The 25,758-nt window shown below is 42.9% G+C and overlaps 1 protein-coding gene across 8 annotated transcripts in view; it reads right to left on the bottom strand.

The window, feature by feature from the left end:
* The window catches only part of atp8a2 (ATPase phospholipid transporting 8A2), a 47,662-nt gene that overhangs the window by 1,463 nt on the left and 20,441 nt on the right, over positions 1-25,758 (bottom strand). For all 8 annotated transcript variants that reach the window (XM_030399087.1, XM_030399089.1, XM_030399088.1 and 5 more), the window contains 13 exons: positions 25,367-25,431; positions 17,851-18,023; positions 12,438-12,621; positions 11,369-11,479; positions 9,485-9,559; positions 8,953-9,075; positions 8,377-8,455; positions 8,220-8,281; positions 7,754-7,810; positions 5,696-5,803; positions 3,823-3,911; positions 3,521-3,625; positions 525-616 (listed from right to left, as the gene is read on the bottom strand). In XM_030399087.1, coding sequence (XP_030254947.1) covers positions 525-616; positions 3,521-3,625; positions 3,823-3,911; positions 5,696-5,803; positions 7,754-7,810; positions 8,220-8,281; positions 8,377-8,455; positions 8,953-9,075; positions 9,485-9,559; positions 11,369-11,479; positions 12,438-12,621; positions 17,851-18,023; positions 25,367-25,431 — 1,323 coding nt within the window. The remainder of the gene's footprint in view (positions 1-524; positions 617-3,520; positions 3,626-3,822; positions 3,912-5,695; positions 5,804-7,753; positions 7,811-8,219; positions 8,282-8,376; positions 8,456-8,952; positions 9,076-9,484; positions 9,560-11,368; positions 11,480-12,437; positions 12,622-17,850; positions 18,024-25,366; positions 25,432-25,758) is intronic.

Below are 25,758 nucleotides of genomic sequence, written 5' to 3'. Positions count from 1 at the left end.
GAGAGGGAGAAAAACAATAAGACTTCACTTATCTACTTTCAGTTCTGCCACAAATCATTTCGCAAAGGTGGTATTCATTACAGGACTGTTATATCCATCTGGTCACTCAGTATATGTGCTCCAGGCCAAATGATGTCCAAGTACTGGAAATCAATTTGGAAATGTGCTGCTTCTGGGTTAGAAACACTGAATATTGTTGCTATCTCTCTATTTCCTCTCTGTTTGCCAGATTTTCAAATGACGCCCTGAATAAGCCCGTCAGCAAACAAACAAATGAGACGAATCAGACTCTCCAGAGAAAACAGAGCTCAGAAAACTGTTTTTCTTCTCCTTGTCTACGTCTTGGCAGAATATTCACTGATTGTGAAGCTTAACAGACTTTGTTGGATATCATGTGAGGAACAGGAGAAAGACTGAAACATTTCTCTCTCTTCCATTCACAGCTTACTGAATCAACTCTTCAGGTTCACACTTGTAAGTGTCTTTAAAATGTTACAGTATGTGTGTTTGGACAGGGCACTCACGTGACACAGTCTGCTGCACCGAGTTTGAGCGTCCTACGCTTGAAGGTGTTTTCCTAAAGACTCTTGTCAGCAGATGGGCCCGTTCGTTTAGACTGCAGAGAAAGGAAAGAAACATCAGTTACTCCACAGTTACAGGTAACTAAAGAGAGAATCTCAACTACTCACACAACTACACAACACTGGGTAGCTACTGGGAATGTTTTTTTAATCAGTGTAAATATTTATCAGTGGTTTTGTCACTTTTTTCTTTTCAGTTATGAACATTGGCAGGTTGTTCTGCTCTTTGACACATAATGTTGTAACTACCCACGGGCTTAAGGCAGCAGGGTGATTAAAGAGAGACCATTAACTTTCAGATGTCCTTGAGAAAACCACTAAGGGATATAAGCCTAAAGTAAATTTCTCCTTCACGGATCGACATAGAAACACAGAGATCAATGAGCTCGCAAAGTGGATTTAAGACCAGAGTGTTAGTAGGAGGTGGTTTTGATACTGACTGTTTCTGACATCCAATTTAACCCAACAGAAAGTCATAAAGTGGCTGCAGGGTAACAGGACATCCACAGTAAACTACTCCCCTGCCCCCCAACTGCTCTTCTCTCCTCCTCGCCTCTGCTTTCCAAGAAGAAGACTGGACGCTCTGTTCTGAGACCACACGCCGTCACGGCCCCTCTCCTCCCGTGACCAAAAATAACTAAGCCCTTTCCAGATATTGCGCACAAATGCATGCACACACACATACTCATGTCGTCTGGTACTTCTCTGCAGTCTTCTCCCCATCATTACAGCCATTAAAGTCATTAGGCAGAGGTGTTGGATGTAAATGGTCGGACAGCTGAATCACAGATTGCGTCAGAAAAGTCACTTTTTGCCAATTTTATTTGAGAGAATACATTTATCTTCCAACGGCGCATTAAATTGACACTAGAGGGGTTCCTCTATTTCCCTTATGATAATCACCAGAGACGTTATGGACTAAAGCCAGCAATCCCAAGGTTGAAATTTGGATCAGGCTGTTAGGACATTTTTAATACTGTATGTGACTGTTGGGAACCTTCACTGGAGTTTTTGTCAAAAAAGTGAGCGACTCTGATGTTTGCTCAAGAAGTCTTTGGCCAACAAAAATGATGTCTGTTAGATAGATGACAGCGCTGAGCGAATGATAAAAGACTAAATAGTGGCTGGACGAATAAATGAAAGGCTCATGCATCACTACGACTCAAGTTGTCCTCTCTCTTTCTGTAACGTTTCTTTCTGGCTACCTTCTGATTGAAAAAGTTCCAAGGATGTGCCTCATTTGAACTCTTCCCTTGAGATGCTCCTGTACGCTACCTTTCCAGGCCTTTCCCATGCCTACCCCAGCAACTACAAACACAGATGTGCTCGTTTCCATTTTGCTTCACTGCATCTTTGCCCACAGCTACTTTGCTCCTCGTATTCTAAATGGACAGGGCCCCAGGATTGAGTCCTGCTTTCCTGGGTTTAAAGCAGGGTCAGTCCAGGACGGGGCCCTGCGGAGGGGTCAGGAGCGGCAGCAGCAGTGTGGTGGCCCACCCTTCCCTCCCTGATCTGAAAACATACCTCCAGACTTTTCCAGCTCTTTTCAACGACCAAGCTCTACTGAGAAAGCAGTCTGTGTTGGTGACTCACTCACATCTGACACTTTATTGCAGTGAGTCAGAACTCTAATCTCTTATTAGCAAGTAAGGCTGAAGAAAGTACTCTTCCCTTTGTAAAATGTACTTATTAAGACCACCATGCAAAACTCTTCAAAGTAAAAAAGTAAATAGTATAATCATCAGAAACACTTCGAGGATCAAAAGCACTCATCATGCAGAAGTACCCTTTCTGAATACAATACTAAAACATCTTATTTTAGCAGTGGATCATGTTTTGTTTCTGAAATCTGAACCTATACAGTAAAATTACATCTGAAACAATGTTATAAAGCAGCAAAAATGGTAAAACAAAGAACAAATACCTCCAAACTGTACTTGGGTAAATGTACTTTGTTAATTCTAAGTGCTGTATCGTACGCAACTGGACTTCTTTCAGTTTCTTGAATCCAGAAAAAAACAGTTGCCTGCTATACAGCACTTAGCACTATCATGACCTGGATGGGTGATAACCTTCATTAACATACTGCACTTTGTTAAATTCAACCACTGTTAACAGCCGAAACGCTACAATCTTTCTTACTTATCTATTTCTATAACGTAGAAAAATTTCCCCCAAATCTAAACAATTCATCTGTTTCTAACACAGCTCTAAATACACATGGCTAAATCAGCACTACACACAAATCCTTGAGACACACCAGGTCTGTACAGCAGTTCAAATTGATCCACCTATGAACCAATCCAGAGATGGAGGAACGGAAAGAATGGAGATAAGGAGAGAGATACAATTGAAATATGACACTGAGGACAAACGGGGAACGAGTGATTAAAAAGATGAGCAGAGAGAGGTGTGAACTCAGTTAGTGAAAAAAACAAGCGAGGATCACTCCAACACAGCTTGCAGTGGGGCACACAGGTCATTTGAGGTCACAGGTCACACAGCGGGACAGTGCAAACCCAGAAACTACCTCTGACAGCTCTGCAGCTACGGAGGGACCTCAGCCTTGGCTTCGGCCCTGTGGACGGTGCCGCCGGGGGGTTAGAAACACCGTCACACAGAGAGAGACATATTCTCCTTGGCCACTTAATGAGGTACACCTACATAATCTAACGCAGCCAAATCCAACAGCTACTCCCTTTTAAAAGTTTAAAATGGCCAGTTGTTGTTAACGTTACAATAAGTGCAGTTCTATAGTGAATCTGTTCTGAAAATGGAGTAATTATACAGTTAAAAATTGATTATTCTTTAAGAGTGAACGCAGTCATACTATAATTAAACAAATACGACAAAAATCCACATAATAAACTGACTGATGACACAAATAAAATTGGCTGAATGAATGCTTTTCCCATGATGCTCTGTAACAGTCTATATACCTGCGGCCGCTGGCATCCCTAAGTACAGCAGCGCCTGGGTCAACAGCCCGAGCCTCCAACTCCTGCACCTCCTCCAGAAGGGACTTCCTCACAGTGCGACGTATGCTGCAAAGCAGAAAGAAGCTCATCAGACTCACGAAGGACCGTCTAAATGTTATACTTTGCAGACACATGTGATTCATAACATGGAGTGTGCGTAAGTGTTGACACAGACTCACTATGGGTTATGTAAACGCTTTGGTTAAGTTAAATAGTTTCTGTATGGATACCCCAAGTATTTATATTAAATGTGTTCTACTTACGCAGTCCAAGCAAAGTCTTTGAGTAAACACGCAGTAGGCACCAGGATCAGGCCCAGCCAGAAGTACCAGCACTGCATCACCTTGCCAGCCTGCAATGACAACACACAGGCTCCATTTATTTCGCTCGTGCATTAATTCAAATTGAGTATTAAGTCATTTTTCTCTGCAACGAGCGCAGAGGAACATATGTGGAGACGGCAGGGAGAAACGTGCCACACAGCACATTGAAAGTCATTCACAGCATTAAGAAATGTGAGTTGTTAGCCAGGCATATTTTATAGCTTTCTCACACCCTGTACCCACACCACAAACTGGGCTCAACACAGTATTCCCACAGCTGAAATACAATGCGCCTTTGATGCTAAAAGATAGAAATGTTGGTGAGTAACCACAGATCCCCCACTACCTGACTCTGCAGTCCAGCTGCAGCCAGCCTCGTTGACCTTTGACCCATGTCCTCAGTTTGTCTCCAGGGATTAATCTAGCTTCTAACCACTGTCTCAATTTGTCGGTCTGTCTGTCTGCTTGCCTCTTACTCCTACACATCTCTTTCTCCTTTGGCTCCCTCCAATCTTACTCTTTCACAACCTTCTTTGATTAGCAACTGTGTGTTCTGTTGCTTGTTCTCGCCTGTTACTGTAAATCCCTCCATTTTCCATCCATTACCCAATGTCGCCTCTTTGCTTAACTCCGAGAGCTCTGCGGTAGTTCACAAGCCTCGGCATAAACCTTTAAGTCGATAGTCATAAACACTTTATGCACCGTAACATACTTAACTTCAACTACTTTACTGCCCATATCATGTGTTTCCTGTGTCCTGTGTTTGGATCCAGAGACACAGAGACAATTTGGTTCCCAGAGGGGGAGGCAACGGGGGAAATGAATCAGAAAACCATTAGGAAATATCCTCTGCAGCAGCTGGAATCACAACCAAGGACACACACAGTATGTCTTTCTGCGTGTGACAAACATCCACACACAGAGGAACACAGTTCATTTTTACTGCACGGGACACACATTATATCACACAGTCTTTATACACTCTGAGGATGGAGGCATGCTAAATGATTTTCTCTGATTTGTTATATCCATAGAAACAGACTGTTCGTCTCCATCACTTTACAATCAACACAAATCACACGTAGCTGGACACTAAATTCTCACGCGCACAAACTCAAACAGACACACTTATACTGAGCAGACATACACAGCTCTTTTCCATCCTGTCCCCCATGGACAGATGGAAATATAGATAGTGGGAGCAGGGGAAATAAGAGAGGTAATAGGGTAGTTAGGGGGGATGATGGAGGGTTGAGGGGATGGTGTCTCCGACCTTTCCCCAGTTAGACTGAGCAGCTGCAGAGATATTTGACCGCATTCCTGATTTCTGACACAAATTGAATTAATGGGCTGAGGGGAGTTTAGATGGCCCTATTCCCCTCCCCACCTAAGACTCTCTACCCACTCAGTGGGGTACCTCAGCTCACCCCCGCCTGATCCCCAAACTCTAAAATGAGTCTCTCAATCAAGGGGTCCCCACGTTCGCTCTCCTCACCAGCAGCAGCAGCCCACCCTCTTGAGTCAACACCTCCGCAGAGGGCAGTAAAAGACCGTGGCTCGGGTGACACGCAGCAGGTGCAGGAAGCCTGGTGAGAGGGGCTGCCGGGGTATAAATCTCCCCCGGGGCTCCAGCAGTGTCGACGAGGAACACCCAAGAGGAGAGTCTCATAGGCGCCACGTATTAGCAACCAAGAACAAGGGAGGGGCGGGTGATGGAAGTTGCAGGAGAGAGATGTAGAAGGGAGGGCTATTTTAACCCCCTTAACCCTCTGTTACTGAAATGAGTGACACGTGTTTATGGAGAGCGACTTGCCTGGCCCAGCATGTCGGGGGCAATGGGGATGGTGGGCCAGATGGCGGAGTAGACAGCGAAGAAGACCATCCAGAGCACCATGCTTCCCCATACCGCCAAGTGGGAAAACTACAACGGGGAGAAACAGACAGAGGGAAAAAAGAGAGCAGAGGGGAGGGATTGCAGAAGAGGATGGAGATTAAGAGACAGAAAGAGAGACAGCATGAGGTGGAATAGTTTACATACAGCTCATCCGAATATACACAACCTTTCCCTCCCTCTTTCCCCTGTCTTCGTCCCGCTCTCTGTGATCTGCTGTAAGGGGACACTGTGTGAATTCCAGTGGGACCCTGCTTCATTACTGCCAGGCTGTTGTGTGGACAGCTGAACGGACAAAAGTGTCAGCGCCCCTCTGTGCATCCTGCCAATCTCTCTCTCCAACAGTAGAAAGGAGCCAAATCACGTCACCGTCAGGGCCAGAGATACTGCTGTACGAAATTCTACATCAATTCTTCCACCTCTGCTGACTTTGTTTGAACCCAATACTTGGTCAGATTGTTATTTTTCATTGTTTAAACACGATTTTGATCACTGTTTTACTGTATTTTACAAAGGTAAAGCTCAAAGACATCTGGCATATACAGTATCTAGTATCAGGTATGTTTTTGAAAAACACCAGGATTTTCATACATGCTTACAATACTAGCAATTGTGGTGACTGCATCCTAGATGTTTGTCCTAGATATATGTCCTGAATGGCCAACATAACTTCAACCTTTCACCGTAACCATATGAAGGAGTGTAAAAACACATTTCTCATGACTCGAATAAAACGTTCTTTGAAAGAAATGAGGGCATCTGGGCTTTAAGTTAACTATGTTAAATTAAATCTGTTACGCTCTTATGTTTCTATGTGTACTATTCATCTAACAGATGGTAATCTCTGATCTGTTCTTCTCCTTTGCTATGCTTTGTCCGTGCAATGATGACGTTCATTCGTCCTTTGAGAATTTCACCTCTTAAAACAAATTCAACACTTAAACATTTCCTAGAAGCACTATCAAGCTGTTTTTCTATAAGTGGACCCTCTTTGCGTTGATCTGTTTGCCATGAGTGACACCGAGATATGCTGCAATGTACCAGCAAATGCAGGGAAATAGAGGACTGCATCCAGTAAAAAAATGCATGTAAACAATTCTGGATGTTAAGGATAAGTTCACCCCATAATGAAAATTCAACAGAAGTTAAAATGTGGCTCTATTCAGCTTGTCCAGTGTAATCAAAGTCTCTGGGAGTCTAAAAATCACAGATTGATTTGAAAAGACATCCTTGATGGGCGGTCAAGTTCGTAACACTTTTAGCTTATAGCAACAGTGAAGACAGTTGACAGTAAAGATTACGAGCCATTTTATGTTTTGTTCTTTATTATGTCTTTTTATGTTTTAAAACAAGTCCCCATCTACCTCACTTTCAGCAGAATGCTGCAACGCTGTTTTACTTTGAAGCTTCAGAAATGTTTTGTGGACTACAAAACTTCACCCGACTTTCCACCGGCATGTAGGTGGGTAGATAATTGAATTTTCAATTTTGGGTGAACTTATCCTTAAAATATTTTTTTCTTTTTAAATGCCTTTGCAAATGTTTTATTTATTATTGTTATTATTTCACTTGACACAATTGTTAGAATTTAAGATTAGACACAATGAGATTTGGTGTGTAACACTGAAATTCAGTGTTTACAAGGAAGCTCCACAGGGCCACAGTGTCAAGTTATCAGCATCTGGACTTTTTTTTTTCCTGCAAGTGGAAAAGTTTTAAATAGTGAACGGGAGCAATGGAAAAAAAATTGCAGCCACATGTGCACTGCTTGGAAGAAGAGGTGCAAGCAATTGGAGTTGAAACCTCAAACCCTCCACCACGAGATCAAGGTAAGCCACATCTTTTCCCGTGTCTTTCCTGACTATGAAGCATTTAGACCAGGTTATGTGAAACCACCCCCCTTCTGCACTTTATTTATCAACGGCTGAGTAAAATACAGCACATGTGGTGTGGCATATTAGAGTGTGTTACTGTTCCTACCCTGGTCCAAGCGGTGGTCTCCATTCCAGCTTTCAGACATACTGTAACTACCACATACTACACACACACACACACACACACAGAGGGGAGAGGAGGGGGGGCAAATAAAAAACATAGAAACAGGATTAGTTTGCTGGCGTCTGTGGAGATAATAAACATTAATGTTATATAGTAAACTCAGCAATGTCTGTAAAAAAAATACTCAAGACCCCCACAGCCCAAACACAACAAATAAACACCACTGACATTCACATGAGACGGTAGGGAGTAAAATGATAGCCAGAGTGTGAGATGGAGAAGTGAACAGAGAGAAAAGATGGATGAATGTGGAGAGGAGTCAGACTGGCTAGACGGGACCAGATTGACTGGAGTCTCGTAACAGCTCTGAGTACCCAAATACTCTGCATGTGCAACAGAAATTAACAATTGTGCATGCCAAATGACACAATAAAAATAAGATACTCACTGTGTAGACCATATTTCCGACGAACAGGTAGTCATTTCCTTTACCGTCACTGAAGGGAGAGTCTATGGACACACATACATTCAGATGATTCATGAGTGTTACCAGCCAGAGTTGGCAGAGTGGAAATGTAGATGAGCTGCTCCTGCAAGTCACTTACCGTGCTCTAACATTTTAAGTGGGAACCAAAAGAGAATAATTGAATGAATCAGTGCATTGATACAGTGACCCCAAAACACCTGGAAGACAGAGAGAGCGCGAGAGAGAGACAGAAAAAAGGAGGAAAACAAGTCAGTGCAAACTAATGCCAAAGCACACATAAGCCCCCACACACATAAAAACAGCAATCCCTCACAGTGACATACAACTTCCACTGTGTTCTTGCCATCAAAAGCGTCTTCCTGTACGGTACACACACACGCACACATTACCACACACTCACTCACACACATACAGTAGGTTGGGTTGCTGGTGTACCCTCTAAAATGAAAGACTTCCTTATTCTGGCCCTATGAATCTCATTAAGAGGCTACCATGGAAACATCCCAGCCTCCATGCCACTCTTGTTTACTCGCTGGCGTCCCAAACAAACAGCAGGCATCACTCGTCGATCCCACAGACAAGCCGCAATGCACGACAGGTCGAGGGCAGAGCGTAAACGTCATAGACATAGCTTTGATTTATGATGCAGAGCATGTGTTTGTTCTTGTGCGTCTGTAAATGTGTGAGCGCGCACCTTGGTGTTGAAGCCCTCGGCATTCTGGGTGATTCGGTAGAGCTGTGGGAAACGCAGCATGTTCTGCTGGCTGCACGGCCGGTCAAATATCCCCAGAGTGAACGGAGGCAGTGCAGTAAATATCTGCATCACACACACAAGATACACATACAGTCATTAAAGCACATGATGAGAAAGCAGTGTGCATACATATACACATATACTCCGACCAGCTGGACAATCAGTCTTCATATCTGTCTACATTAAGAAGAATTCCACAATGTTTGGGGGAGCCTCAAGGCATTTGCAGTCTGACATATGAGCACACACAGCAATCACTGAAACACATGGAGAAACACTCTTGAACACACATGCATACACGACTGTAGCACTCAGAGAGAGCAGTGATAAGAAGACAAAGTAAAGCGAGATTGATTGAGAGATAGGTAGACAGTGAGGGTCGTCCACGGGGAGGGGGTGGGACTGAGAGAGAGAGAGTGGAGAAATGGAAAAGAATGAGAGAATTTCAGAGGTAGGGAGGGCGGGTACTCACCACATTGTAGAGGCCTATACACCAGCGCTCAAAAAGGATCTGGCCAGAGAAGCCGTTGACAAAGGCAAACCAGAGCTGGGACACAAAGAGAGGGGTGAGAGGGGATGAGAAGAACAATAGTGGAGGGTAAATCTGCCTTAGGGAGGTACTGATAGTGGAAACAGCAGGGAGGGATGGCCAAATTTGTGCCTCTGTTTATAGAATTATATGGACAGAAAATGTCAGTAAAAATGGAGCATTTTGTCGTGGTGCTGGGAAAAAAAAAATCAGAAATCCTGCAACCTGTGTTTCACCTGTACATGAAGGTCTTTCGTCAAGTTTTGGGAACTCATACATGTTCATACGCCTTAAATGGATATTGTGTGCTCTCTTTTAGTAGTGTGTGAAAGCTGTCTTTGCTGGTTTATTCTGTTTGTGTTTATTATTGTAACAATATTGTAACGCTGCCCTTTTGACGAGGTCCTTGGTGAGAATTTTGTCTCAACAGACTTGTACCTGGTTAAACAATAGAAATGTAAAAGTGCAAAACACAACAGAGAATAACAAAACACGACTGAACTGCTGTGTTCTCAAAGTTGTGCTCTTCTGATTTTCATATACGTTTTGTCAATTGCTATTGTAGATGTTTTTATAGATTTGCTTTTGTGGTGTGTGAAGTGCACATTTGCACTTCAGGGCCGCAGTAGAAATATGAACAAAATACAGAAAATGAATGAATGAATACGCTAATAAAAAACACATCAAGCACCAGGGTTCATGGGAATTGTGGTCACTGCTTTCAAAAAAACCTTTAACACTGACGTTAGTGGCATTTAAAAGAGTAACTGTTTATTTAACAATGTTGCACCAAAGTATAATGACTCATCTGGCAATACTGCATTGATTTTAAATATAAATATGCTAATATAGTAGCTGCACTTCCTGTAGCACCATCAAGTTTTCTGCCAAGAAGTTTTAAATGCATTCACGCAGGCTGTGGTTGAGCTCTGAAACCGCTTTCTGACTTTATAGAAGTTAATTTACTGAAACACACAGTGTCTAAATGTGACTCTGGCCCAGGGGAAGCCTTCATTAACACCTTCTTACACACACACACACACACACACACACACACACACGCACGCACACGCACACACCCACACACCCACACACACACACACACACACACACAAACAGCAGACACTGGCTGATCTGAGTATAGATAGAGAAAATGTTTGGGGCCGCTAGTGGGAGTTGTGGCATTCCTGGGCATACAGTGGAGCATACAGCCTAGGGGTGAGGTCAGAAAAACACACACATAAACACACACTCACGCCCATCCCCCTTATTCTGTCTCCACCAAGTGGACAGAGACAGTCTCTAACCTTTGGCCTAGAGTGATCTGCAGGGAGCCAATCATGTGAGATAATCATGGAATTGCAGACATTTACACACATACAAGCACAGAGTGGTGGTGTGAGTGGGACAGTAGGCTACAGGCGGCGTCTCCCATGAGGACGTGCACCTGCTGGCATCTTTAATGTCAGACAGAGGGGTGTAGGGGGGTGGAGCACAGCTGACAAATACCCATCATAATAGGCAGGCCAGGGCTGCAGTGTGCCCCTTCATCCACACACATACACACACACACACAAAGCTGTCAACCCTTGGAGCCAAGGTCTCATCACTGCTGAACTAAACACACGCTTTTTCTGTGCGTGTGTGTGTGTGTGTAAAAGAGACAGAAAGCAGACACCAGAAGGGCACCTCGTCCATCACTGTCAGCCATGTCGACAAACAGCTGCAAAACGTCTCTGTTAATGTAACTCTGTGTGTGTGTGTGTGTGTGTGTGTGTGTGTGTGTGTGTGTGTGAAACAGAGAGGGTGTGTTGGTGAAGCTCTTACCTCTATAATGTAGAGGACCACATTCTTATAGAAACAGTAGAGGATGCACTTGGTGACACGGTTGTAGCTCCACGCCCCATGGACCAACAGCAACTTCTCTAGGTAAGAGAACTGAAAACAAAAAAAATCAGAGAAAACTGAGATTTATAACTACGCTTGGATGCAAACTAAAACCTTAAAAATAAATTTCCAGACGGAAGGCGAACAGAGAGAAGATCAAGAATGTGACAGGGAGACAAGAGAGATGAGGGGAGAGCAGGCTTACTGATACAGATAACTTGTGCAAGATCCCCAAAGGCTGAGAGATAAACAACACAGACCGTCAAAAGTGATAGAACGCGTTTGTGTGAGAAGAGACATGACTCCTCAGTAATTAGGAGGAGTCTCATAACATTATCGGTTAATTGTCATTATGGGGCACACAGATGATTAATAGGGACGAGAGTTGCTGTAAAAGCACTTATAGTGACAAAACAGCTTGTTTTGTCTGATCGACGGGGCAAAATCCAGGGATTTATAACTTAGAGTTATTTACAACAGAGAAGAAATAAGCCAATAGAAAATGCTTTTCTTCATTACAAAATGATAAACCAACTTTCAAAACTGGTAATTAACTTTGTACCATAACAGTACCTCTCCTCTCACACTTTTCACCTCTGCATTAACAGATTCATTAGAAAAAAGTTAAAATTTTGGTCACAAAGACCAAGACAATTGCCAATTGCATATTAGTTTCAAAAAGACAGTCACAGAAAAGGAACACGAGAAGGACTTTCTTTTATTGTAAGAATATAAACACTCATGATGAGCCGGTTGTTTGTACTGAAAAAAACATGATACGTGAGTGACCCCTGTAAGTGAATTCTCCTTTCAGTCGTGGCCCTCCAGGGAGGTCAAAGATCAGGATCATCTCAACACTGAGCAGGTACAGATTATGTGTTTTGCCTCAGGACACTTTAACAGGCTGGACAACCAGGCATGAATGCATTATCTACGTTCATGTAATATATCTGTGTGACCCTTTCCAAGGCTGTCTGCAGCGTGTCTCCATGTTATGTCGGCATCCCACCTGTGCTATTGAGTAGTCGGAGGAGTTGGTGGCCTGCATGCCCTCGTTGCCACTGATCCCCACTCCGACGTGAGCCGTCTGAATCATGCCCACGTCGTTTGCGCCGTCGCCAATCGCGAGTGTGATGGCCTTCACGTGTTTCTTCACCATGTCCACAATCTCTGACTTCTGCAGAGGAGACACTCTGCAGAAACAGTACAAAGAGAAAGATGGATTTGTATTCTTGGAGTGTACACAGCTGTCTGTGAAAGCCGGAAATTAGAGAAGGGGAGGCTGGAAGATAAAACAACACTGTTTTAGATATAGAGGGGGGGAAAAACACAAAGATGCCAGCAATTAGGAAAGACATATAAAGCCTGAAAGGGTGGGAAACAGTTGAAAGGGAAAACTAAAGAGATGGATGAGAGGCTGGCAAACACACACACTGTGTTTACTGCTCTACACCGGGTATTAGGAAACAATGATTCACTGTTCTGCTAATAAGACGTGGGTAGCTTACGTTTGATGTTTTTATATACGTGTGTGCTTATGCCTCGGAGAGAGTGTGTATGTGCGTGTTCAGGGAGCTTGCAGTGGTACTCCACCCTCTTGACCTGTATCACTGATCCTCCTGTTCATAACCGGTTCTGTCTCTTCAATGACAATGAAGGACCCAGGGAGGCTCGATTACAGACGTTTCCCTCGGGGCCGCTGAGAGACGATAGTTAGGTGTTCTGCTGAAGTACTGTGGATATTTCTTTTTTCATTTTACGGTGCCATGTGCTGTATCTGCAGACAAATGAGAACACGACCCTCTGTTGTATTGGTTTTCTGTTTGGCTCCACCAGAGTGGTTTGGAAGTGTTTCATTCTTGACAATCTCCCCACAAAATCGTGTTAGTGGCTTTTGATCACATCACATGGTCTTCCGCAGCAGAGGGAGCTTGCCAGTGCAGTTGTCCTGGCATTTTTACGAGTTCAAATTTTTTCTGAGCATTTAAAGGACTTATTGTCCATGTTGGTTCAAAAATTGATCTTGACAGTTCCTTTCTGATCGTGGAAACAGCACCCCAAGGTCCATTTAGTAGCTGCTCTGGAGGTTTTAATGGATCACAGTGTTAATTTTGTGAAGCAGCGGTGAGAGAAGAGGTTAAGAGGTGTAAATTATTTTACATCTTTTTATTTTAGTTTATGCAACTTATCATTTGTTCAGGTACCACTGTCTTGGATATCACTGCACTGCATCTTGTCAGTTACTTGTTGTGCTTTAACTTGATTGTAGCTGTATGCAGCTCTACTACCCAGGCAAAATGCCTCCTTGGGGAAAAAATAAAATATGTTTTATCTATCTAATTTAAAAGTTTGGCTCTGGATAATAGTTGTTTTTTTTTTTTAGACGTGTATAAGGGAATGATCACGTTTTACTGGTAGGGATCTCAGGAGGTGGTTGTGGGAGAATAATCCAACCCCTCACACCGTGTTTACGTTCTCAAAACCTGCATTCTGGAACCAATGACTAGGCTTGAATTTGTCTGCATCCCTGTTTTCAAAACATGCTTTGTATGAGGAGGCGTTCCCACTGCCTGTCATTCACATGTGCACAGCTTAAGTGAGTCCTGTTCTTACTGCAACCTTTACAGTGAAAACAAATATATCTACAGAGGAGGAGACAGGGGAGAAAAGTGATACCAGGACTGAGATTGAACTTGTATAACAAAGCAGGTCATTTTTCCAACAGTAGATGACTCTACAACTGTAGTGGTTTATTTATAGTCTGAGACAAAAAACAGATTACATTAAAGCTAAGATATCTGGAGGTACAGTAGGCCACTTGCCTACTGGATTAACAGAGATTAACCCAAATCCAGATATTAAATATTTACTTAACTTTTCCCAGGTGATTTAGTAATTACCTGAGCCTCAGTGATGTATTGGGTGATTGTAATTTGAGTGTTAACACTGGATTATCCAGTCCAATACTTCAAACCGTTCCTATGAAGACTGTTTCACAACGACTGCTTCTGTGAGTGTGTGTGTTTTGTTTACAGCCCTTACTCTTAAGGTCCTGCACTAAACTCCCACTTTGTTTGTCAGCGCTCTGATAATGATATTACAAAATTAAATTATCTGCAGCTGCATGAGCAATCACATGCAAACAGAATACAGTATAATGCTTTGATAAAGATATTAGAAAATTAAATCGTGAACAGACATATGACCCTTCACACACACACGCACACACACACACGCATGAACGCACACACAGACACACATGCACGCACATACACGCGTACACAAACACCAAACACACACACACAGCTGCAGCCCTGGAGTCATAAAAGATGGACTATCTTCCATGAATATGTAAAAAGAATCATGTCGCGGTCAAGCTGAAATCACAAAGCCGGGTGGTCTGCTTAGTATTCATACTTATGAGTGTGCAAAAACACGCAAATTTACACACATGCACCGAAACACACACACACACCCCTCCAACACACCCCAGAGGATGTTTCCAGTGGAAAACCTCAGAGAGTCTTTGCCTCTGTAGTTGCTGTTAAAGGATGGGATCAACCTCTGCTCTTTGTTTTTCCTGTTCCTGCGTCTGAAGTGTGTGTGAGTGTGTCTATCTGTACGTCTCTCGGCCTCTGATCACAAATCTCCCTTTATCTCTCTCCCTGTCTCACTCTACCTTTCCTCTAAACACAGCTAACAGAGTCTGGGATTGTGTAAAGTGGCGTTGGAGAGATGAAAGGCTCCCAGTGCTCTCCACGGTGGAACTGAGCAGAAAATAAGCAGCCGCTAAGTCCTCCGATAAACAAACGCGCAGTGAAGTCAGGAAGCCATGCGTACGAGTGCACGCCGACTCTGCCGCCCCTGAGACACACATTCCCAAACTGTGAAACATCACACACACACACACACACACACACACACACACACACACACACACACATACACATACACAGCAGGTGAGACATTATCTCAGAGGCACCTCTTTACTTTAAAGTTAAAGCTCATTATGTATAGGCACCTTATTAACACTGTCGTGCCCTGGATGAGCAGACACATACTCACAACAGGAATCACGTACAGCGGCAATTCAGGACCTCCGGGACCTCCCAAGTCATCAGGAGATGATTACAGGTGACGGATAGAACAAAAACTAATTCTGTAACTTCGCTGATCTTTTGTTTTTTGTTTTTTTTTAATCCAGGATAGTTTTATCTGAGAGGGACTCTTGTAGTTATTCGAATTAAAGAGCAGCTAAACTCTTTGGTTGAAGTGTCTAGAACTCCTGAATGTAGCTTGAAATGAGACAATGTTTAGAATTAAAGGTTCACAGACCCAACATGTTGTGAGCTACTGACCTACAGCACAAAATACAAATATCTACCAGAGTCTGTAAGATTTCCCCCTCATTTCTTTGAGAACTAAACACTCATTCAGTACGAAAACTGGCAAATCCCCCCAAAAACGTGTCATGCTTACCAGGTAAATCTAGAGCTGCACTCACCAAACTACATCAAGCAAAAGGTTTGAAACATGTGCAAAAGAGCAAACTTCAGATACTCACGCATAGAGGAACAGAAGATCTGTACATGGACATGGAGTTTTGATAAATGGACCCTGATGACATCGATGTAACTTATAAAAGACTTTCCATGACAACTCCACATATTTCTGCTCCTTTAAACTCAATTACCTGAAAAGTTTGCTCTTTTGCACATTATCTTAAACTGGTTTAAATTCGATTTAAACCAGGAACTATGAATAGACATAATTTATTTATTTTATTTTATTTAATAATTTCCCAGTCTGGGATCATTAAAGTAATTCTATCTATCTATCTAGACCAAGACATTAAATGCCAACTTCAATACTGTTCATGTTTTCAATTTTTGTTTCTAAGGACACATTTTGGCCTTGCCAATTAAATCATCGATGTTCGATACCCAGCCCTCACCAGGTTAGCAATAGAGATACCGAGGAGAGGAGGGAGTGGGGAAGGAGAGAGGGATGGAGTGAAGGAGAGAGGAGAGGAAGCTGGAGGCTGTTTGCAAGGCCTGTGAGACCTGAGTCCGGATATGGCCTGGATATGCAAGAGAGAGTCAATTACTTCCCTCCTGGCTGCGCGCGTACATGCACACACACACGCACGCACACGCATGCACACACACACACACACACACACAGACAAAAGGACGAGTGGAAACTCTTTTGTTAAACATCACAGCTGCTGTGGAGTGGAGCAAGACCAAAGAAGGGAACATGCAGTAAACATTGTATGAACAAAGTGCACTTTGTATGAATGGAAATGTATAATGGCTATGACTGTGTGAGTGTGAGTGTGTGTATGTGTGTGTGTGTGTGTGTGTTGGTGCCAATTCCAGGGGTACCAGCAGTAAGTGAGTCATGGCTCTGACATTTCCATCCAGAGCACTGTATTACATTACTCCTAACAGGCTTTTATCATCCTTGCTCCTTTGCTGACCGTAGGCAACCGACAACCTTTACGAACACACAGACGCAGGTATACAGGCCTGTGCACGAACACACACACTGACACACTTTACCATGCACACAACAGAGAGAGAATTTATCTGTCTGTGATTATGTGGTATCTCCAGTTGGTGCATGGCTTGCTTAATTAAAGGAGTAGTTTGGGGATTTAAACCACAATGATACGCTTTCTCACCCACCACCTCCTGCCAACGTTTTACACTAATCAGGATTAATTTCACAGTTGATGTCTAATGTGTCATCACACCTCATATCCTCACCTTTACCCGAGGAAAGCAATTTGTGGGCAAAACGTACATGTGCAGGAAAAAAGCAGCAGCAGCTGACTGTTCAAATTTCAGTGTGCTGACAACCTATCTGTCTCTCTTCATACATGGAGGTTTTCCCACAATAGTACAGTGATGCAGTGAATTTGTAATTGTTTTTGGTTTTTTTTATTCAACACAGGATGCTTGTCATTTTGACAAATTGAAATTCCAGAGATTGTCTAGACATTGTTGCAGACTGATTTGTTGCAGTTTTTGGTCAAAAGACTGTCCACACTCACTTTTTCTCTAATCTGTGTGTGCTTTTTTAGGATTTTCTCCTTTCATACTCCTTTTATGGTCACCAAGTATTTTCCATGCCATGTTTTAACAGAAGGGAATTCATACTGGAGAACATAATTATTCCATTAGTTGCAACGCAGACTAATTTTGATTTACAGTATATCTTGCCACCATTTTCTGTACGTGAGAAGCTGATTGTAAGCTGAAATCTCAAGACAAATAAAGCACTAACAATGTAAATCACTAACTTTGAATATTTTTGTGCTTTGTGCATTCAGAATTCCAGACCTGTACAGATACTCTGTAATAAACCTAATGTTTGCTTATGCATGTATATATGTGTGATGAATGACTTTTCCCTACCGGCAGCAGATGACAGCCTTGCAGGACAACGCCAAGTCAAGGAAAGCCTGGCGGAGCTCGAAGGACAGTGCATATTTCAGTGTCTGACCATCAATGATCAGTGCCAGCTCATTTTCCTTCCTCAAAGAGTCACCCAGGGATGAACAGTGAGCTGTCAATGTTGCGCGAGTAGCCTGCAAGGACACAAAGACACAAAGAGAATGGTTAACGTTCTTAAATCTTCATTAAAATCTCCATCATCTTGTCTTATATGTCAAATCAGCAACATACACATGAACAAATCACTGCTCATAATGATGTACAGTCTAACCCTGAGCCTCACCACTAATTGGTGACAGTCTTTAATCCTAATCTGCACCCTTACCAATCATAACTGTAATTTCACTTTGTAAATGACTCTTTTTCTTATGAGATCTGGCAGCGGTCCTTTCAAGTGACCTCATTTTCAGGTTTTATGTTTTTGTGGTGACATTGTGGCCTCACAAAGTGGTGAAAATACAAATCACACACATCAAAACACATAGACCAATTTGTTGAAAGGTCAAAACCACTGGCAGTAAATGGGAGACATGTGCTCCTGGTTGCACGGGCTGCTTTCATCCGGAGGAAAAGAATTTGCTTCTGTGTACACTAAACAATTAAGAATGCCAGCATAAAGTTCACAGTGGCCCTAGACATCAACCCAACACGCTATTGCTGCGAGGTCCTTGGGACATGTTGAACCATGGCATGAAATCCTAAATCTTTACTTCGCACCACAGAGGGTGAAAATATGCAAAAGAGACACACACTTCAAGAGGAAAGAGGGGAAAAAAGATAAATGAGCTGGACTAAAATGCATCATTCATTTTTAACAGTGTGTTAAAGCATGTGTGCATGTGTGTGTGCTTGTGTGTATGTGTGTCTATTGGTTTGTTTGGAAGCCAGCTTGCCTGCAGGGCAGTAGTTTGGGGCAGTTTTGATGGAGCTCTTGATAATAGAGGAACAGGGATTAATAGAGAAAATAAACATCCCACAGCGTCATAATGAATTCCATGTGGAGGAGCAGGCACGCTACATGCTACCAGTCAGGCCCACACACACACACACACACACACACACACACACACACCTGAGTTCTTCATTTCAACTATCTAACAAGAAATAAAAATAGAAAGAAACTGCTTTTAGCTTTCACTTATAACTTAAATCATGTAGGAAAACTAAAAAAAAAAAAAAAACAAGCTCAAGAATTCAGATCTATCACGACTCCTGGTCTGACATACTTTTTACTGCTGCTTACATTAAAGAGATCGCCAGGTGAATTCAGGTTAAAGCCTCTTTGAATCCCTCCGACATTAAACAGATGGAACAAGAATGTTTTATCCATCAAGTGCTGTCCAAAACTGCAGAAAACATCTTACTAACTGTCTATCTAGGAAAAATTGTGTTGGTTGTACATGTGGAATTCTGCTTATACACATAATAAACAAGGACGGAGGCAGAATGAAATGCCCCATAACAGGAACTGTTTGTGGAAACATGGGAAATGCAACTAACCACATAGTTATCTGCTACGCAAGACTAAATAATAGATACGAAAGCGCACAAACATTTAAAAATTTGGCGTTGTTGATAATCTACACAGTCTCTCACAGTGGGTTATTGGCGGCTATCAGACCTGAGAGGCCAGTGACCCGCGGAGAGACGACCCCTCTGTCCGCCAATCAGCATGTGCACGAGACAACGCAGCGAGCACACACGCTCACGTATACATGTATGTATTACAATCGTAATCGTGTAATACAATGCAGCCTCTCTTCTTGCCAAATAGCGACGCACACATGCGTCCACACACACACACAAGTGTCCCTGTTCTTGTTTTCTCAGCCTGGGGCTGTGTGTTTTTCTTTGTATGCCGGAATTCCTGTTTGCATTCACCTTTTCCCCCAAACAGGGCAAAGGAAAACAAAAACATAATGAAAGGATTAAAGGAGATTACAGGTTGTCAGAGTTCTGAAACTCAAACTGTCTATGTGTGTGTGTGTGTGTGATGTGCACGTGTTTTTACAGAGGACCGAAACACGTGTATGCGTGTTTAAGTGTGTCTGCTTGCATGTCAGTGCACAGGGGTTGTGTGTGAGTGCACATGTGTCACACATGAGAAATCTGACAAAACCTCAGTTTTCCTCCAGCTTGTCCTGACCTCATCACAGAGGAATGGACACAAACTACAGCTTCACTTTGAGCTTCAGCAGCATCACACAAAGTAAACAACACATAAGTGAAAAACTGATTGTATAAAACCAATGACACATATTTGAGGTGGTGGATGTTCGTGCTCACAGTCTTGCAGAACTTTCTGCATGGGGCTTGATTGTGAAGCTATCCAACCTGATATGCGCAGGTGTGAGAGAGGACAGCATCAAATACCATACTGATTTGTTTAGATGGTGAACTTTTGTAATTTTCACGTTACAGAAGGCACTAAACGAGAGAGCAGCACACATTAGTGAGGCTCCAAGTGAATGCAAACAGATCACCAGCCTTGCAGTGAGGTGCTAATACACCACAGCGACTTGTCACAGCAGGTCCAGTCAATGCATTAGCGGCGGCTAAGATAACCAGGGATAATAACCAGGCTAAGTCTGCAGGGAGCTGTAGAAGATTAAAAAGGTTACGAAGGTACAAACTCTAGTTAGTGCTTAAAGCTAACAGGCCACTATTAAGTAGAGTACGGCAAATCCAGACCTAAGTGTAACCTCATGACAAAGAATGCCGACTCTACATGAAAAGAAACAGCTTACAAAGTCCACTATGATCTGTTAACACTTTCTCAAAGAGTGCAGCCATGGAGCCAAAAGAAAAATCCATTACTATGTAACTTTCCTCTTTCTCACGCTAAATTACCTGCTATTTTTGGAGACCTCAGAGGAAAAAATTGCTTAATTCTTTGATTGCACCAGTTGCGATATGACAGATCTCATTAGCAGGCATTTTTGGGTTCCAAACTAAATGTTTATTTTTCATATGCATCTGAGCTTGAAGAGGGCAGAAACACTAACACACACACACACACACACACACACACACACACACACACACAGACTTTGTAAACCATGTTCACAGGCCCTTCTGCTTGGAATTTTATCAGGTTTATATTTGGATCACAAAATAGGCAGGGCATGGGGCGGCTTGAGATACAGCAGGTCGCCTTCTCTTATTGCATACTTTACCATAAAACGTAAAAGAACAAACACACACCCACACATACAGATACCTATCTATATACAGTATAAATGTACAAACTGAGGATGGGGTAAGCCAAATTTTGATCCGCTCCAGACCACCCTCTCTTTTCAAAGAGAGCTCAATCGCTAGTGCCACTCTGACAAATGTACATAGGCAAGGTTTAAAATATACAAAAAAAAGCACTAAGCGAGATAAATGAGGAAGGGTACCAAGAATAAGAGACCGATGAGGGACAGGGAGTTTGAACCAGACTCAGGGAAAGGGAAAAGAGAAAGAGCTGCGGAGGAAAAAGAAGGCGGAGAAAGACACGCTCATATCTGAAGTGCAGATTCTGTCACCAGTGAGATTTAATATACCGTTTAATTATCTGACTGTGCATCTGTGCAAACACCCACATCCTCTGCTGCCGGAGCCAGAAACACACACACACACACACACACATACACACACACACACACACATAGACACGGACAGACATGTGGACTCAACAGTGGGAGGCCTGATGTGTAAAAAACTAATAAAAATTGAAAAATGCCAGAACAATAGAGCAAGTTGAGGCACTAAAAAATGTGGATGCATGTGTGCGAGCATGTGTGTGCCTAAAGATGATTAATGAGCAGAAGAGAGATGCTGTTTGTTTAAGGGTTGTACTGCGGGCAGCATGACGGGGAGAGGGGGATTGTGGGAAAGTCAGATGTAATGTATATTCCGAACTATCAAGCTGATCAGTGATCATCTCATGCCACTGCATCTTAGATAAACACAGTATGCGCATATGTGTGTGTGATTTAGGCAGACAGAAGACAGAGAGCAGACTTTACATTTGTACGCTTGTGTATGAGTGTTGACTAAACAGAAGGAGACAGGGCAAAGACTTGTGTCAGTCTGTGTGTGGCATTTGATCTGAAGGTGACAGATGGTGCTTGTCACAGCTTCGGCGGTCGCGAACCGTTTACCCAGGAGGCATTGCTCGCAGGGTTTGTTTTGATGAGGAGGAGCACCAAAAGGAGATCACATTACCACTCGTTCGTCGCCCTCACATGGCTCAGCCAAATCTCTCTCTTTTCTTCTTTCTCTATCCAGATTGTTCGTCTCCAACATGAAGTACAATAAACACTTCCCCTACTTTTCTCGCAAACACACTTCTGCGCTTCCACTGGGATAAACACACATATTTCGACGCTTGTTCATGCTCTCCCCGTCTAACACACATACACACATTTGGGTATGTGTGTGAAGTCGCTTCCTGTGCATGGAGAGAGTGCTGACAGATGTGGAGGTAGTAGTGTGAAGGAGACATGAAGCGGAGAATGGGCTTGGCAGGGGAGGGGAGGCTCGGGGGGGTTGCATCTGCTGCCAAGACTGGCAGGATCCACTGCACAGACCAAACTTCACACTGGGTGCGATAGAGAGAGCGAAAAAGTGGGGACACATTTTTCAAAATGGGGGCAACAGGTCATCTTCTAGGTGTGATTTTGATAAGTGGCTTCTGTTTTCACTCACGTGCAGGTTGCTCTTTCACACAGGCCCACATGCATGAAGGAGCTGAGCCAGTGTGAGCTATTTTAAGCACAAGATAAGTTTTACTCTGAAGACAGTGTCGCTTTCAACCGAGCCGACCATCGGTCGGTCACAAACGGAGCTCTCTGAAGTTGTCGACAGGCATGACTGTGACACCAGAGCCCCCTACATTCACACACGAGAGAGAATGTTTCTTCTTTTACACCCTTAAGAACAAATGTCAAGTCGAGTTATTGATATGGTGTTTAGGAGCAAGAGGATACTGAATAACTGATGTGACAAATATCTGATTGTTGGATGTCGTGATTGTGTATAAGGGGATGTGAATCAGTGTTCATTATTCCTACTTGTAACTGGGCTTTGTTTGTCAGGTTGTTTATTCTGTCTCATATTTGTGCCCTAGGCTCTAATGCATAGTGTAGATCATGCACTCATCACATGAAAAAATTCAACCCGTGACTCATGGTTTATGTTTGATGTCAAACAGCTGTCCCTCTCGACTTTTTCTTTCTCTGCTGGCTTTATAGAAATGCGTTAGTACAACCACTTCACCAAGGAACTCTTTGAACTATAAAAACGTATCTAATCTTAAACCTCTCCAGCAATAATAACACACCTCCTGGATCTTGTGCAGATTCAAAAACTTGCTCATGGACACATCAGCAGGGGTTGGGCATTTGCCTTCACTGTGTATTAAGGTCAAGACGAAAGATGGATTCCCTACTGCACTGAGTTGTTTAAAGTTGCTGCTAAATGGAGTGTACTGAATGGAAAGTCTGTCTGCATTTGGCATGAAGAGAGTCTAAAACTGCAGCACACAAAATCATATTAAGAATAATTGAAATCATAGAGAGTGTTCATTCAATTTTGTCGTCTTTCCCCTCTAAAAATATTTTGTGGATTTAAACATGCCAGGGAACTTTCCTTACTTATAGCAGCCATTCACTTTCATTCAACCCAAGATGATAGAAAGACAAAAATGTGCCCTTTCAAAAAAACGTTTCACTTGATCAGCTCAGCCACTTCACTCACCATTTCCTGGCGCAGCGGTTTTGTTTGTACTGCCCCGTCTTTAGACAGCACCTCTCAGCAATGATCTAAATCCTTCACTGCTAAAGTACATCCTGCCTCATTACAAGTCATTCAGCTGTAAAAGAGATGTTTTCTTTTCTGGCGTGTAGGTGCAGAAAAATACTCAAACCTTCTGATAACAAAAGCTCTTCTCTTGTGTGCTATTGGACCTGCCTGCTGTACATGTACGTTTAATCTCCAGGCAGAGTTTCTTCAAGGATGACAGGCGAAACGTTCCCTATGGCTGCAATTAAAGCTTATAGACAAGAATCTCAACTATGTATAAGCAATAAGGGCACTGCAGAAACTTTTTTAATGTTATCAGCTGTTACCCGAGCCAAATGTTTCATCCTCCGACCCAGGCTATATTGACTGGCCGGCAATCATGCTTTGAACTGTTTACTAGAACAGAAAAGTATGTGATCAAACAAGGTGGACAGGCTGCTAAGAGAATCTTCCAAACAGTATTAAAAACGATCCACTTATGGGCTAACTGCATAAACTTCCATACTCTAAATTCTAAAGTACCTTTACTGCCTTGACATTAAATGTTCACCCTCTGTAACTCAATTTACTTAGTGTCTAAGTGGCCTTGCACGCTGTCTGGCTTTTGACCAGCAGTTCCCAAAGTCTGGGAGCTCCCAGACACCATGTCCACATTAACCATTTCCATGTTAACGTGACATCACAACTATTTCTTTTACTAGGAATTGGCAAAATATGGGGAGGCAAAGTGATTATAGGTGTGAAGTAGTGCAATTAAACTTAAAACCGCGACAAACTTTAAAATCATTTTACATGGAAATCCAATTGGAAGCAATTTTAACCCTACAGAGGTCTTTAGCGCCATGTTGATCATGCTAAAGGCTAATAAAATCACTCTAAAGGCTCACAGTTGAAAACGCCCACCATCTACCATGACTTACAAAAGCAAGAAGATTATGAATGTAAACAAAGATGTCTCGCCATCAAAGTTTTACACACACTTTGGGCCTACAAACACTGCACTCACACACAAAACCCATAAACAAACATAGACAAGCACACACACACACAGTGCAGACGCTTAAAATTTATGAGGCATAATCCCCCCAGTCTCACATATAAACAAACTGTAAAAGGGAACACACTGTGATTGTGTGCGCGTGAGTGTGTAAACGTTTGAGCGTGAGCACACATGTGGGCCTCGGGGAGTGTGTGAAAGAGACAGATACGGACACACATGACAGTAATCAAGCCACTTAAGCTAAGAAGTCACACATTAAACCTGAATGCAAAGAACACATAACTGGGGGAGAAATTGGATCTGGACATACAGGATGCCTCAGATCTCACGCTAAGTAGCAGAAAGAACACAGCTAGACTGAATGTACAGTCTGTACATAAAATGGAGCACTGTGTGTGATGTCGTGAAAGATACAGAAGGAAAGAAGTGATAGTTCAGGTTGTCTCATTTCATCCCTTTCTCCAAAGGGACACCAGAGACTTTAATTATCTGCACCTGTGAGCACACAAAGAGCCCCACCCACCAATCTGGCTGTGGACCACACCCTAGTTCCCACAGTAACCTGCTTAAGACCCCACCACATAACGGCCCTCCCTCCTGTGCACACACAAACACACACATTAATCCCCAATACTGTACAAAGCGATAAGCGGTTCGTCAGACGGAGTAAGAAGAGGCTGTACTCACATCCAAAGAGTCTTCGTTGACGATGATGAGGGACATGCCATGTGTCACCAGGCGACAGGAGTAACCTGAGAAACAGCGAGTAGAAAGTACAGGATGGGGGGTGGGAGGGGGATTAGATTTACTCGTACTCAAAACAAAGTTGAAAAACTTGTGATTTGAGCTTGAGTACAACTGGATTCGCGAAAACCTGCTCCGTTCTTGAACACAGCTAACTGAATCCATTCTCCTCAATCAGCCTCCAGACATCATAATATGTTTATTGGGTCTGTAATACAATTACTAGTCTGCCAAACTTAATATTTTTTGGACACATTTAAATTGGAAATGTCATGTATTCCTAGTAAATCTTGCTTTATAAATAGTTAACAATAGTTAACTATTGTGCCTAGGAT

The sequence above is a fragment of the Sparus aurata genome, chromosome 19, assembly GCF_900880675.1.
Source record: "Sparus aurata chromosome 19, fSpaAur1.1, whole genome shotgun sequence".
In the NCBI taxonomy this organism is placed as follows: domain Eukaryota; kingdom Metazoa; phylum Chordata; class Actinopteri; order Spariformes; family Sparidae; genus Sparus; species Sparus aurata.
Note: the sequence above shows the minus strand (reverse complement) of the source record. Positions and strands in the feature narration are given on the sequence as shown.